The following is a 14,884-nucleotide window of genomic DNA, read 5'->3' as shown; positions in this document are numbered from 1 at the left end:
GACAATGAAGCATTGCAAAATACTTCTCAAAAGCCCAGGAGTTGCCATTACTGTTTTCTCCCCCAGATGAAACCTTTCTCTGAGAATCTTCAGCATCAGGAATTGCTAGGACATTCAGGGGGTCTGCCACTGCTTGGAACAGGCTGTACTGGAGAAGGGCAGTGGTGGCCTGTAAGGAAGGTACTGCTTTGATCCCATGTTGCAGCTGTATGTTAAGGACGGGAGTTTCCCTTCTCTCAGTGAATGTGCAATTTGTCAATACTATTGTCTCTTCAGGACCACCCTGGGAGAGGCCCGGGGAACTGTTGTGCTCACAGCACAGCTGCAGAGACACTGTACTCTCCAGTTATCTTACACAGCCTTGTTGCATGCCCGGCTGCCTCTGCGCTCATCCTGACTCTCACGGAAAGGAAGAAAGAGTGGGTACTTCTTGCCAAGGTTCAGGGCAGCAAGATGAAACTAAGGGGCTTGGGTGACCCCATGATGCTCAATAAATCAGGTGTGTTTGTCAGCTCACAGGGAGTATGAATTTCCAACTGGATTCAGTTTTGCAAGTGTTTACCTTTGTGCTGACCTTGGTGTGTTCTCTGAGAAAGCACAATCCAAGCAGTTTTCCATGTGACCTCATTAGTCTCCCATCTTTTCTGGAATAAGTCAAAATATGGAGCAGTGCCCAGTGCAAAGTGGTCGCTGTGGTTTCTGTTCCTGCCAAAAACAGGACGTGGAGGACCCAGACCAGGTTGTCTTCATCATACTGCAGAGCTGGCGTTGCCTTTAATCTTCAGGCAAGAGAGGGGTGAGTTTAGAGTACAGCCAACATTACAATATATACATCATCAACTCCAGATGACTTCAGCAAACAATAGTTTGCAGGATCTCTGATTTTCCAAACCAAGTAAATGTGAAGAGCAGTGGAAAGTAGTAGTGTTTTATAAGTTTTTGTCTCCTCATGTCTGAAAAAGCAGTCTGTCTCATAGGCAGCATTAAAAATATTTGAATGATAGCAAAAGATCAAGCTGGAAGTTTTTCATTGGCAGATGTTTCTTTTAGAGATCTGCTGAACTGCTGAATTCAGAACACTTCATGGAATTCTCTTATATCAGTGAAAGCTTTAGGACAAGTTCACAGAATCCCATTCCCCCACCACTGTCCTCCTGTGCCATCCTTCAGGACAGAGCTCTTGGTGATGCCAGAAAAGGCAGCAATTAATATTCCTTCTTTACCAAAGAATATGCAAAACATTCAAACTCCTGACAACTGAAAACTTTCCTGTGAAGATCTCAGCATACTGAAGTATCCAAGGTATATTTTGGCTGTAAGACCTCCTGCTTAACTTTTCCAAGAGATATGTTTTTACACGATGATGATGGTTCTGTTTCAGGAGACTCATTAGAAATACATGGCTAAAGCACCATTCCCTCTGAGACTTAGAAGTTTCCTCTAAATCCACACTTTTTTCCATGGATTCTGGCAGTGATGTTTGTTTTCTCAAGAGTAAACTACAGATACAGCATTACTCCACATATAATACCCCTTCTTTACATGGCATCTTTAGATTATTTTATTATTTATCTGCTAGCTACTGTAAATACCCAAGTTGTATAACTTCCTGCAGATGTTGTGTTGGCTGTGGTGCTATCTGAAGCCAGCACAGCCGCTTTTCAGTAATGGGGAGAAGAGTTGGCTTGGGGGAGTCTGTTCTCCTTTTCTCAGCCCAGTTGTGACACTGCTGCTGAGGAAATTAAAATGGGAGTTGCTGAATGCTCCCTTGAGTCCTTGCTGCTCCCTGTCTGTCCTCTCTGCTTATCAGGACAAAAGCTGAACTCCTTTTACTCCAGCAGTAGGAAAGAGGTTTTTCTCCTTCCTACCATTTAGCTTCACTCCTTGTAATTTTTCTTTTCTGGAACCTACAGCAGGGCAGGGGCTGCTGAGATGAAATTTATTTAATATATGACACTTTCCCACCAGCTATTTCTTACCTAGCACACTGTAGTCTCTCAGCTCCTACTGAGACTTGTCTCTTTCCCCGAGGGGGAAATTGTAAAAGCTATTTTGAATGGAAATTTCATCTAAATGATTCCCCTCAGTACATGGAGGAAGAGGAAGAAGAAATTTTAAAACCTTTTGATTCAATCTAAAATATAGGGTTCATAGCTGCTGTGTTTTTAAAATCTGATTGCTTTATTTCCTATGGATGTCTCTGAAGCAAGGAGAAATCTATAGTGAAACCCACAATTTTTAATTCATTTCTGTAAGATATGTTTCCACGTGCATATAAAACCATTGATTTTCCCCAGCTAATATGAGCACTGTGAAATCACCTTAACATATCATTCATACAGATTTATAGTGGCTCCTCAGAGCATCCTGGGAATGACCCAGATAATTTAGGACTATTTTTCCTGTGTTTTATTGTGCCCACATTTGTCTATGCTTTATTCTATGAATTATTTTCTACATTGTGGCTTCATTTTTATGTTCAGTCAGTCCCATAAACCCCTTTTTTTCTCTTAAGAGTTCTGCAAGGAGTTTAGAATAATTTTAAAATGTCACATTCCAAAGCATGTTCTACTCTTCAACTCCTCTTAATCACCAGTGAGGATGGTAAATCAAGTCAAGCCTAATGCTAGATCCCTTTGTACCAAACTGCCTTACTCATGTTTTTAGTGAAATGGCAAAGCAGATCTTCAGACCCCTTGTTTGACATCTCTTGTGCTCCAATCACTGTGTGACAAGGCTTATCTTATTTGCCTGGCTTATATCATTGACTGTAACAAACACCCAAAGTAAACACAGTATTCCTTATACAGTTCTACTTTCAAAAGGTTGCCCCTGTTTTAATCTGCAGTGCATATGCATCCCTACACCTCTCTTTCCCTCTCCCTTCCACTATTTGAGTTCACATTGATTTTTGCAGGTACATCAACTGTATTTTACACATGTTGAAACTCAACTATCTACAAATATCCATAAATCTGTTCTTAGGTGACCCTCAAGTTTGTTGCTACTTTCAATTTAATTCAGCTGCAAATGTTATTAATGTAACATTTCACAATTATAAATATAATGGAGATAATAATATAAATATAATGAAGACAAAAAAGAAGTGAGAAGATAACATTTCAGCACAAGGATTTTATGGGGAGGGATTTCCTTGTCTTGGGTTATCCACTGTTCCCAGTTCAAAGCTGCCCTTGCAGCATGGACTTAAATGCAGATCTCACACATGATGACAAATGGCTCCTCAACAATGTGGTAAAGGAAGTGTATAACACCAATTCAACTAGCATATTGTCTGTCTTTTTTAAACATGAAATTTAATTTTAGTACTGAAGAAAATCAGATTTCCTGTTCACAGTGCGTTTTTTTCACCTGAAGGCATTTGGCAAATGAATTAATTAAGCTTTGAAATGTGGCAGAGGCAAAACTTTTAATCAAAGGGAAGTGAATAGCATTTAGTGCATTTTGGCTCATACTCCAGGATTACAATTGCTTGGATGAGCATCTTGTTCTAGTTTCCCAAGTTACGTCTCAGCAGGCACTTGGTCAGGGTGCTGTCTGAAAGTGAGATGAAGTTATTCAAATGGAAAATATAAGAGAGTGACATAATAATGACAAATGTTCAGGATGAAGATTAATATGAAACTATTTTAATTCTGTTACAGAACTCAAACACAGCCATGGTGTGTCAGGTGAAAGTTCAGCCAGTCTCATGTTCTGACAGCACACGATTGCAGGAGTCTTATAAAAGTTTGTAAGAACAGTACAAACACCAAACACTGTATGGATATTAAACCACCCTAAAGTAATTTTCCTGCTGAAGATATATCCAATTGCTTTTTGAACAGAAAGAGATGTTTAGTACAAATCCTGTGATGAGGCTCAGATTACCAACATAGCATGTGCAGCGCAACCCCCTCTGGCTCTTTTGACCCATCTCCCTTTTTGTTGCATTTGTCACCTGCCAGAGAGACAGCAAAAATTTCCTGTTCTTTCACCTCTTGTTTGTTCAAGAGTTTCTAAATTTCCTCAAATACAGGAATAGTTTCCCCAAATGCATAGGCTGGTGCACCAGATAATTTCTTTTTTTTCAAAATGTAATCCCACAGATGTCAGGTTCCCCCACTACACACCAATGATTCACTGGGTCATTCCATGAAGCCTCCACAGGGACAGTTTTGCCTTGGCCTTGGAAACAAAACAGTTCAAACAACTTGTTTGAACAGAAGTGAAAAAAAATCAACCCTTGCTTTTAATTTCTGGATGGATGCAGAATCTACCAACTTTTACACAAGGCTGTCTTTGTCTCCAGTGTCTGCTTTTTCTTTTTGCCAGGGTAAATAGCTTCTCTGGAGTTTGGCATTTGTCCTGCTTATGGCTGTGGCACTAATATTGCTACCCATGAGAGGCCCATCATGAAAGAGAAAGAAAAGCACAAGAAAAACATCAGCAGAGGATCTGGGTGGCAGACAACTTGCTTTCCTGTACTGTAACTTAGCAGAGCTGAGCACCATATGTTAGGCAGCTCTTTCATATCTATCAAAATTAAATATTTTAGGCTTTCTGGATTCACACACTCCTGCTATCCTGCACATATAAAACAAAGCAGCCCTTCTGCAGTTCTGTGACATGAACTCATTTTAGCTGAAGCAATCACAGTGATTTAAAAAGTAACACACCCAGTTGCACACATTTGCCTGGAGCAGACGCCTGCAGTCCGATTTCAAAACCTAGACCATATTATTACGGGTGATGGAGGCGAAGGTGGCTGTGCCGTGCTGGCCTGTGGCTGCTGCAGCCTGGCGTGGGATGGCACAGAGCCTGTAGGGGTGGGGCTGCAGAGTGCCCCCCATGACGGGCTCCGTGCTGACCGCGGTCACCCCCTCGGGCAGGCGGAAGGTGAACGCCTGCAGCAGGCTGGCAAAGAAAATGAACAGCTCGGTCCTGGCTAAGTGCTCCCCCAAACACACCCGGTGCCCTGCAGAGGGAACAGGAGAGGACAGTGAATTTTTCAGTTTCATAATCACTCAGTTCATTCTTGTTGAAAGCAGAGGTGGGTTTTGGTTTTTTGTTCAAGGAGAGCAACATGAAAGCCACAGAATTAAAGCTATGTGTATTCCCTTTCAAAAAGATCCCATCCAATGTCCTAGGTTAGGAGACACAAAATGAAAATGTCAGTGAAAACCCATGAGGTGCCAACATAATTTCTTTCTGACCTGACAGAAAAAAAAAACTATTTTGCTTTTACAGAAGATGTTGAACTTCAGGACCACACACAAAAAATCTGCCAGCTGTTTGCACATGCTTTAGTGAGTTAACATCAGCAGAGCAAAATTACTTAGTAATAGCATTTGCAGTTGAACAGAGACTTGGTCACTTTATAGGCAAAGCATGAGGCCTACTGTTCCTTTCCCAGGATTCCCATTCCTTGGCACCAATGGTGTGAGCAGAAAAGGTGAATATTACAGACACATTTACAGGTAGCATACCTGTATATATAATATAATATAAGGAAAGAAAAAGCAATCTGAATTAAGAAACCACTTCTGAGTGGACATTTAAGTGACCATCAACAAACTAAAAACTGTCAGCAGGAGCTTTACTGCTAGGTATGATTACTGTCTGTGCATTGTTTTCTTGTTTCCTTCTTTTGCTACTGGATTTTCAGTTCTGTGTGCAAGAACGTAATCCTGTGTTTATCACTATGCCTTCTGCTTTTCTTTCACCTTGTTTCTTTAAAAGGGATTGCAATAACTCCAGTACACACAGGCCAAATTACTGTTCAGGAAAATAGCTAGGTGTAAAGAATACAGACAAAACTTGTGTATTAGCTAGGCATGCAGCCAGCCCGAGAGGTTCGGGAGTTTGAGTGGGATTCCCACCAGTGTCCTATCAACACTTTGGGGTCTGACAGCATAGAAGCCTCTCCTTTGGCAGAAACAAGCCAGAAATGTTCTTCTAAAGCAGCAAACAGCAGAGACAGAAGATGTTATCTGAGGAAATACCATGATCTCATACTTGTGCATTCATCATCTCATCTGCCGGGTCAGTTCAAACTGTCAATTCATTTACCTGCTGAGAATGGTAAGAAAGCTTCTCGTGGTATAAAGTTTCCTTCTTTATCCAGAAAATGGCCAGGGTTGAACTGTCGAGGTGTCTCCCACTGCTCAGGGTCATACAGAACAGATGCTATATTTGGTATAACAATGGTGCCCTGCAAAGAAGAAACTGTTGCTTCAGTTCCTACTACCAGTGCCTGTCACCCATCAGTTTAAGCCTGATGGATAAAACTGTTGCTTGTTGGCATTTGGGCGAGTGCCAAGCTGGGCAGGGATGTCTTAACCAGTGCTTTGGCAATCGAGTTTCTCCTCTCAGTCCATCCCCTGCCAAGCAGGGATGGTTTCTGCAGTTGTGATGGGCAGGAACTTGAGGTGTCCCTGGCAGAGGCCTTATCAGCTGTGTGAGCACCTTCATGCTAAGTAAAAGACTTCTTTCATTCCTGGTGCCACAGATAGAAACTCTTCCCCAGGCACCACATTCCTGAGTTTAATGAAGAGTAGTTTATAGATGGAAAACTGGTTACAGAACTGAAATGCCTCTCTGCTGAAGAAAGAACAGAAGCTGAAAGTGTTTCAGTACCTTTTTGACAGGGAATCCCAGTAGAGTTGTGTTCCTCACACACAGTCTGGGGACACCAACAAAGACAATGTTGCTGAAGCGCTGAATCTCATGAACCACAGCGTTTGTGTAGGGCAGCTTTCTCCGATCCTCGTAACAAATTAACTGGGAAGGACCCAGAACAGCATCCAGCTCCTTCTGCACTTTTGCTGTGGACAAATATTCATCACTTCAGAGGAGAAAAACGCATAAAATACTTTAGGTGGTCACTGCTTTTCTTGGAGCAACAGAAAAAAATTATTTCAGCATTGTACATTAGGTTTATACCCTGTAATTTAGTATTATTTAATGCCTAAGTTTAGTGTAGAATAATAAAAATAAACAGAAAACCCCACCACTCTCACCTTGGATGTCTGGATTCACCACCATATAGAGCAGTCCCCAGTACAATGTAGTGCTTGAGGTCTCTGATCCACCAAGGAAAAGATCATTTATGACATATACCAAATTCTCTTCATCATACTTGGGCTTGGCTCCCTCTTTAGACTGTAGATGGTGATAAAAGTTGAAGTTAAACCATAAAAATTTGGTTATCCTGTATGCTCTGTGTGAGAGCTGTGAGACTTCCACAGCTGGCATGTGAATTAAGAATAGTCAAAATTACAGTTTTTGATGCATACTAAGAGTTTAGTAGTTTCCCAAATAAGCACAGTAAGTCTGCACTGCTGTCTTTCATGAGGTGGATTATTCTTTCATCAAAGAAAGGCAATTCTATGCTTGAGGACTTAACTTGAGGACTAAAACTTCAAAGCACACTACAGGTTTGCAGTTGGCCTAGAATGCACTTATGAGCAAGTGCCCTCCAACATGTCACTCCTTGGCCTTGGTATCTGATGGTGCCAGCAAATGCCAAAGGAAAACGTATCTGAATAAAAGGATTTCAACAGATCATTTTGAGAGTAATTTCTTTTCTCAGTTCAGGATAAAGGTGAGTTGATAGGTAAGAGGTACCCATGTATTTTCTTCTAAATAATAAGGGAGTAAAATAAAAATACAAGTAGAGAAAATATGTTAGGCAAAAACGTTTTCAAACAAACAAATGGCAATAAATTGCACCACTGACACCAGAGAAAGCTGCATCTTTTCCTCTAAAATGCTTATTTTAGTAAATCTTGTCATACTCACTCAGATACTAAGTGCAAGATGATGTATCAGCTCCTTTCAGAGCCCATGAGCCAGCGCTGTGAGGACACAGCAGCCTGACTAGCTGAAAGCTTATGGCAGAGGTAGAAACTACATAAACTTCCTCTACCTAGGAAAGAAATGCTTCTTCTACCTCCCGAAAAGTTTGAAGCAGAAACAAAGTGCTCTTGGCAGAGCCTCTCTGGCTCAGTCATTTCCTACTATGGAAAATAATAGCCTGGGCAGGGAAGAAGATTAATGCCGATTATGGCATTGTTTATGGAATTGTTTTCTAGGCTGTCCAATTTGAATATAGGGGCCAAGCCAGCCATGCCCCAAACAGTGGGGAAATTAGAGGTAACAGAGGGATAATGACTGCCTGCCAAAGGAGAAACCAGACAGTTATGTGGCACAAGGGCAGCCAGTGTTGGAGCACACACACTGGATCCCTAAGAAGCATGCCTGCTATTTCAGGGCAGTGATTTCTGCATGTGTATTTAATCCCAGTGTAAACATGAGCCTTGCTGTAGAAGATGAGGTAGTCTACCAAAGTTATGTAGCCTACAGAAATAAACTGTCTCATGTTTATTACAGGATTGAAGTATACTCATGGATATATATGGAAAGCAGATAAGAGCTCATGGGTTCACCCCCCATCATACCTGATGGTAATTCATTCATGCTACCAAGATACAAAACTGGATGCCTTTCTGAGATTTGTGAGTTAGTAAGTGCCAGATATTGTATTCATGTTAAGGAGCTTATGAAATGTAAGAAGCTGTAGTGGAAGGGTCACACTGAGCGATTTAATGGTCTGTTTGACCTTATACTTCATAACAGCATGATCAGCCAGAATGAACACTTACTTTCTCAATCTCAGCCAGGTAAAAGTCAATGAAATCCTGTGGTTCAGCTGGTATCCCTCTCTCTACATGTCTCCTGATCTCTTTCCTTGCAAAAGAACTCAGGACGTCATAGCAAGCCAACACTTTCTTATGAGACCCGGGGAGGCGGCGCAGCAGCCAGGGCAGGATTTCGTACATCTGCAGGAGTGACACACAAGAGGCACCATGGATTCTCTGTCGCTGGCAAAGCTGTTTTCAGGCACACCAGAAGGCTGAATTGTCCTGCCCAGAAGTGTTGATAGTGGAATAAAGAAATCAGCATTGCTTTGAGCAGACTTTTGCCATCACATGGAAAAGCTTTAATAGAAATTTGACACAATTCCAGGGATCAAGGCAATTCTGACAACACTCTGCTCATGCCTCTAAGTTTACTTGGCTAATGAAGATCACTATATGACCTCACTCCTGCACAGCTGGAGACCCCAGCTCCCACACGCTCAAAAATGTAAGGACATCCTTTCTGGATGCCATGGGGCTTCTAAGATTAACAGGTCTGCGGCCTCAAGTAACTGCTGGAATTTTTGGAGTTCACAAAAGGAATTATGGTCTGGGTATCACTCTTTGATGAGGGCTAATTTAGTTTTCCTAGTCAGAGTCTTCAGGACTGTTAAGGAACAATAATTGCTCTCATGGTTAACAATATTGCATCCTCAGCCTGCTGTGTGTATTTACACACACATTTGTCAGCTCTAAGTACTGTCCTCTGTCTGTGCAGCATCTGCCATTCCACCCTGCCCAGCAGAGAGCAGTTCTATCTCCTCTCCTTGTTCTTTCAGACCTAACAAGCAAAGTCTCTCTAATTTTAAGTGACAGTTTGTAGTTCCTTCATTACCACATCTCCAGCTTTGTTTCCCTTCAGAATCACAACAAAAGATGTCCAAGACCCTAGAATATGTCTCACAGATTATTACACTTCAGAACCTGCTGTAACACTTCACTTGATCTAAAAGGAAAATAGTGGTGGAAATACCCTAAGATCCTGTTTGCCTTTCTCCTCCTGTTATCTGTTAGTTTACACCAATCCCTTTCCTCTTAACCTTTGCACTGAAATGTTCTAAATTCATAATAAGTGAGCTTAGAATAATTAATCTTATTAATCTCATTACTTCCTAGAATGCTTTGTAATTTCATTTTATACTATAACAATTTCTTTCCATTCTCATAACTCCAATCCACAGTGCCTAAAAGCTCTTGCAGCAGGATATCCTGAACCTCCTCTGTATGTTAAGGTCTCCTGGTTTTGGTCATCCACAAATTTAATCTACTTTTATATTTTTAACTATGGGAAATTTGTATAGTGCTAGTCTCATATGACAGATTTGTTGAATAGCTTTACTGCCACATCAGCATTTCAGTTTGCCTTTTCTATAAAACTTAAATGCCAATTAAATTTGCTATGCCATCCACATTCCCCATAACACACAGCTAGTCCCTCTTTAAGGGTCTAAACCACAATGCCTCAAATGCACTGCAAGATGCTTCAAGTGCAAAGTTGGTCTTTATGGTGTTTTGTGGGAAGGAGCTACAAAAAAATCTCTGACAGCACTTGTGTCAGAAAATGTATCTGTTGTTTTTGCAATGTGCGAATGGTGAGCTATAACATAGTAAGGAATAGATTAATAATAAATATTTTGTCATTTGTGAGGTAGGGGAAAAAGAAAATTTTCAGCATATGATTTGCAGAGTGATAAAAAGCAGAAGAATTAATCCAATTATATATATTTTTGAAGGAGAGAAGTAAATAGAAGTGGGAGGAGCAGCACTGCAGAATTCAAATATATTACCAACTCTAGTCTCTAAATTTAGAGGTTTCTGTTAATAGTTTCAGAAATACTAAAGGTCTTAAAGCCCTTAAGCTTGCAAAAAACCCAAGAGAGTTCTTAAAAATGGCCTTAAAACCAAGGATGCTGTCATAAGGTCCCTCCCCATGGACACTTCTTAGCTCCCAGCCTGCATTTGCCTGTTGCTCTATATTTAGTGAAGACCCATTTTTGTATCTGCTCTTTCACTTTCTACCTATTTCAGAAAAAAATCAGCACATGATTTACTTACCTGATGAACAAAGCTGCCTGCAAACCTGAATATTTTCTCTGTAGCATGGATCAGTTCATGGAAGGTTTTGTCCTCATCAGAGAAGTGATATCCAAAAACCACAGCACAAATTACATTTGAAATAGAATGGAAAAGAGGGAAAGAAGGATCCACAGGTCTTCCTGCAAACACAGTAATTGGAATTCACTCTCAGTGTTTTTTTCAGATTATCCTTATACAGAGAGGGCTTGGTGTTATTGAAGATTTAATAAAATGTTCTCTTTATCCAGCTGGAGTGTGAATTAAGACAGAGATGTGGCACTAACATGAACTAAGGAGAATAAAACATCGTCTTAAAATAGAGAACACTGTTAAACAGTTTCTTCATAGCACTAAAACAATTTCACAGCCCTTCCTGTGAAATAATGTTGTACAGCTGTGATCTGTTCTAGAGTATCACATCAAATCTGCTGTCTTCACCTGTGAGGAGAGAATGTGAGATGGAAGTAGTGCCACTGGACATGAAATAAGGGAAGTCAGTGACAGACATGTTCAAAAATGTAAAAAAATAATTACAAGGAAAACCTGGAGGAATGTGGGAAGGTTTAAGAAGAATAATAGAGAGGAACTGCAAAGTAAGTATAATGAAACTATTACAGTCTCAGCTGGGAGCAGTAAATCATATCTCTCTCTGATGATTTCTTCTAAAGCTATGGAACAGATATTCATAAAAAGTGATTTGGATAGAAATCCTCCTGTCACAGGCTCTAGGATTAACCTGATAATCCACTGAAGTTCCCTCCCACCTCCTGCTTTGTTTCTCTTGCCAGCAGTTACTTAGCCAATAGTTCCTTAGCCAGGTAGACATGAAAATATGCAGGGCACCCAGTGTCATTGAAATTTAAGGAAATTACTAAGCTCTGCAATACTGTTCAGTTACCCACGGCAGGCAGCCTGAGAATGCTTTGGCTGTGCAGTTCAGCAGCACTGTGTCATTGTACAATATATCACAGACAAAGTATACACCCATGGAGGTGGAATTTCAGAAGTTTCCTGCTTCACTGAATGTATGAAAAGCTATATAAGAAGGAAATATTTGTGATTCTAGGCCCTGTCTGCTCTTGTGCTTTGGTAAGTTTGGATACATCCCCTAGAAGGGGTAGGTAAGTTTGCATACTGAAGATATGGATCCATTTCAGACTGAAAAGCACCTGATTTCTTAGCAGGTAAAATACCTTTGAGGTTCACAAAAAACTCCACCAGGTGAGAGGCCTCCTCTTGCACTCGATGCTCCAGGCCTTTTTTCCCCATTCCCAAATTGCGTAGAGTCATTATTCCAAAACGTCTCTGCTGCTTCCAGGAGCGACCACTTGCAAGAATAATGCCTGAGGGTGTTCCCTGGCATGTTAATATTTGCCACAGACATGGAACTATTCATTTAAATATATATTATAAAGTACATGGAATAAATCAGGGAATACAAGTATCTTTAGTTGAAATTATTGGTAACAAAAAATCATAGCCAAACATATCCAAACTATAACTAGACCACATGTTCTTAATATTGAATGTCATTAATCATTGAAAAGAGCAATCTAAGAATTTTCTGACGGTGCCATTTCTTGATGTCTTAAAAAACTCTGAAACACCTTAGGATGCCTTTTTAGGAAATCTGCTTTAGCCATACTCAAGTAATTACACAAGACAGGAAGAACTGGAGGAATTTCCACAGAGTAGAGTTCAGGGCAGGGTATGTTTGTGATGACATAGATCAATTAATGTGATGGTTGTAGGTTGAGGTGATGAAGGTGAAAGATAAGTGACATTTGGGCTCTGTTTCTACCCTGGAAGAGATAACACTCCATTTAGATTGCGCTCCTGGTCACCTGAAGAGCCCTGAACAGCTTCTGAGGAGGTGAGGCTTCAACCAGCTTTAAACAATCTGTGTCTGCTTTGGTCTAGCAACTGCAGGGAGAGGAAAAAAATACTGCAAACTGCTGGAATACTCTAAGGAGAAGTGGGTTTTCCTGTATTGGAGGCACTCTCACAAGTGTGAGAAGGTGTTCACAAAATGTGTGGGGGTGTCTGTAAGTACAGAAATGTGAATTCTGAAGTAGGCATTTATAGGTCTCCTAATCGTGATGGAAAGTGTTTGGCAACCGTAATATATGCAGTTACCAAACAAGCACTGCATTCATGTGATGTACAGCAAAATCATGGTACCACAAGGGATTAGTCTGTGATGAGGGCAAGATTGCTGGGTTCTGGGTTGGATCACAAACAAATATCTTGAATACAGCAAAAAAGTCTCATGGAAACAATGTGGAATGTTTCCTAGGCTAGGAAAGCTCAGTGCAAAAGGCACCATGGCAAACAGTAAGATATTCTCAAAAAGCCAGTGGAGGACTTGAACAGTATCTGATGGAAGCTCATTCTGAATGGGATGGCAGAGTCTAACAAGGCAGAGCAGTTTTCATGTCAACATTCCTTTACACTATTAATGGCAGGAAAATCTCACCTTTTCCTTTGGCCAATGCTCTGAAGAAAGGTGACACCAGCCTGCCAGAAACATCTTCAGGGTGTGTGGTCATGCCATCCTTCACTGCTTGAAATCCATTCAGTATAACCACTGGGACCCACCCAAACCACAGAGTGTACATGTTACCATGAGTTTTTGCCAGCTGTAAGTGGAAAAGGTGCCAGAAAAAAACAGATGAAGCCCCATATATAGATCTCACACTGCACCTGCTATTCACCAGCCCAGTGGACAGTTTTGTGCTGAAAACATCATCCCCATGCATATAATTGTAGCTAGAAGCAGTTGTTTTGCTGAGAATAAGGCTTTCAGCAGCCGATTTTATTTACCCCTGGGGGAAGTTATTTTCTTTTCAAAGCACATTCTGCAGCAAAAGAAAGAAAACTTTGTACTTTATGTTGCTGTACTTTATGTTGCTTTGCCTCCAACCCTAACATTTTGTACCTTGTTGATTGAAGAGCCACACTGCACCACCCTGGGGCTCTGTGCTTCCAGCGAGTCCTGCCTTTGCAAAATGAAATAAGCTGATAAAACCTGCACCATCTGTGTGTTCCAGGAGAGGACATGGACACAGAAATTAACCAACAGCCATGAAGTGCCAGTGGGCTGCATTTGAGTCCAGGGTTTCCTCATAGTACTGAGAAGAGCACTTACCATCGGACACAGCAGAGGTATCCAAGCAGGGATGGGTGTGTGGCAGAGGAACTCCAATCATGCATGAAAAAAGCTTTGTACAAGTATGGACCCTGCCCCAGCACACCCACAATGATACAGAAAAGGTGACAGACAGTGTCTAAGGTGCCACAAAAATTACATTCAATTGATCACACCAGACACTTGCTTCTCCTCATATTTTTTCAGACTGGGGCTTTCCTCTCCCTGCTAATCATCACAGCCTGTCTGCTCTGCACTCACTGGCCCATGTGTGCTCTGTCATCCACCCAAACCAGAGCTCACCTGCAAACCATTAGAGGAATTACTGCAGCTGTCACTAACAACAAACAGTTTTCAGGAGCTGTAGGAAGATGGAGAGTAAATGCCCCTCCTGTACTACAAGCATACATGCACCGTGTTACCCACTTTATGATCAAATTAGGCAATGCCTAAAGTTTTAAAAAGTATCATGTAGGGATAGCAGATAGAGCTATCACTATAGTGAATATAGCTTCACACTTAGCAGTGCAGAAGCATCTTTTAGATTATTGATATTCTCTGACTTTAATAACAAGTCATAAACTCTGTCCACGAGTTGACTTGATTCTTAAGGGCATTAACTTCCTCATGAAGAAGACAAAAGAAGGTGACTCAAATGTAGGAATCAATTGATCTTTATATGTCCACACCTTGTCTGTAACTTTCACAGACTTAAAACCTTCAATTAATCACAATTTTTTAAGCCATGGCTAAAAATAAACAATTAAGAGCATACTAAAAGAAATACCTCCATCAGAAGATCCCGATGAAACTGAAAGTTCAAGTGCACCAAGTTTCCAAGTAATGGGAGAGGAGTTGGTCCAGGAGGGAATTGCTTGCAAGCTTTTTGCAGCCTGAAAAACTCAACAATTAACAAAAAAATGATCAGGACTACAAAACCTTCAGTTATTGTTAGCAT

The 14,884-nt window shown here is 40.9% G+C and overlaps 1 protein-coding gene across 1 annotated transcript; it reads right to left on the bottom strand.

The window, feature by feature from the left end:
• Positions 1-4,730: 4,730 nt before the first annotated feature.
• Positions 4,731-14,884, bottom strand: LOC121336709 (cytochrome P450 2J6-like). Its single transcript, XM_041406082.1, has 9 exons — positions 14,714-14,884; positions 13,255-13,417; positions 11,972-12,121; positions 10,758-10,918; positions 8,667-8,843; positions 7,023-7,164; positions 6,640-6,827; positions 6,073-6,214; positions 4,731-4,978 (listed from the first exon to the last, which is right to left on the bottom strand). The coding sequence occupies exons 1-9, from the start codon at positions 14,882-14,884 to the stop codon at positions 4,731-4,733; spliced, it is 1,542 nt and encodes a 513-aa protein (XP_041262016.1).

The sequence above is a fragment of the Onychostruthus taczanowskii genome, unplaced genomic scaffold (assembly GCF_017590055.1).
Source record: "Onychostruthus taczanowskii isolate IOZ18803 unplaced genomic scaffold, ASM1759005v1 scaffold24, whole genome shotgun sequence".
Taxonomy (NCBI): Eukaryota; Metazoa; Chordata; class Aves; order Passeriformes; family Passeridae; genus Onychostruthus; species Onychostruthus taczanowskii.
This window is presented reverse-complemented; position numbering and strand designations above follow the sequence as displayed.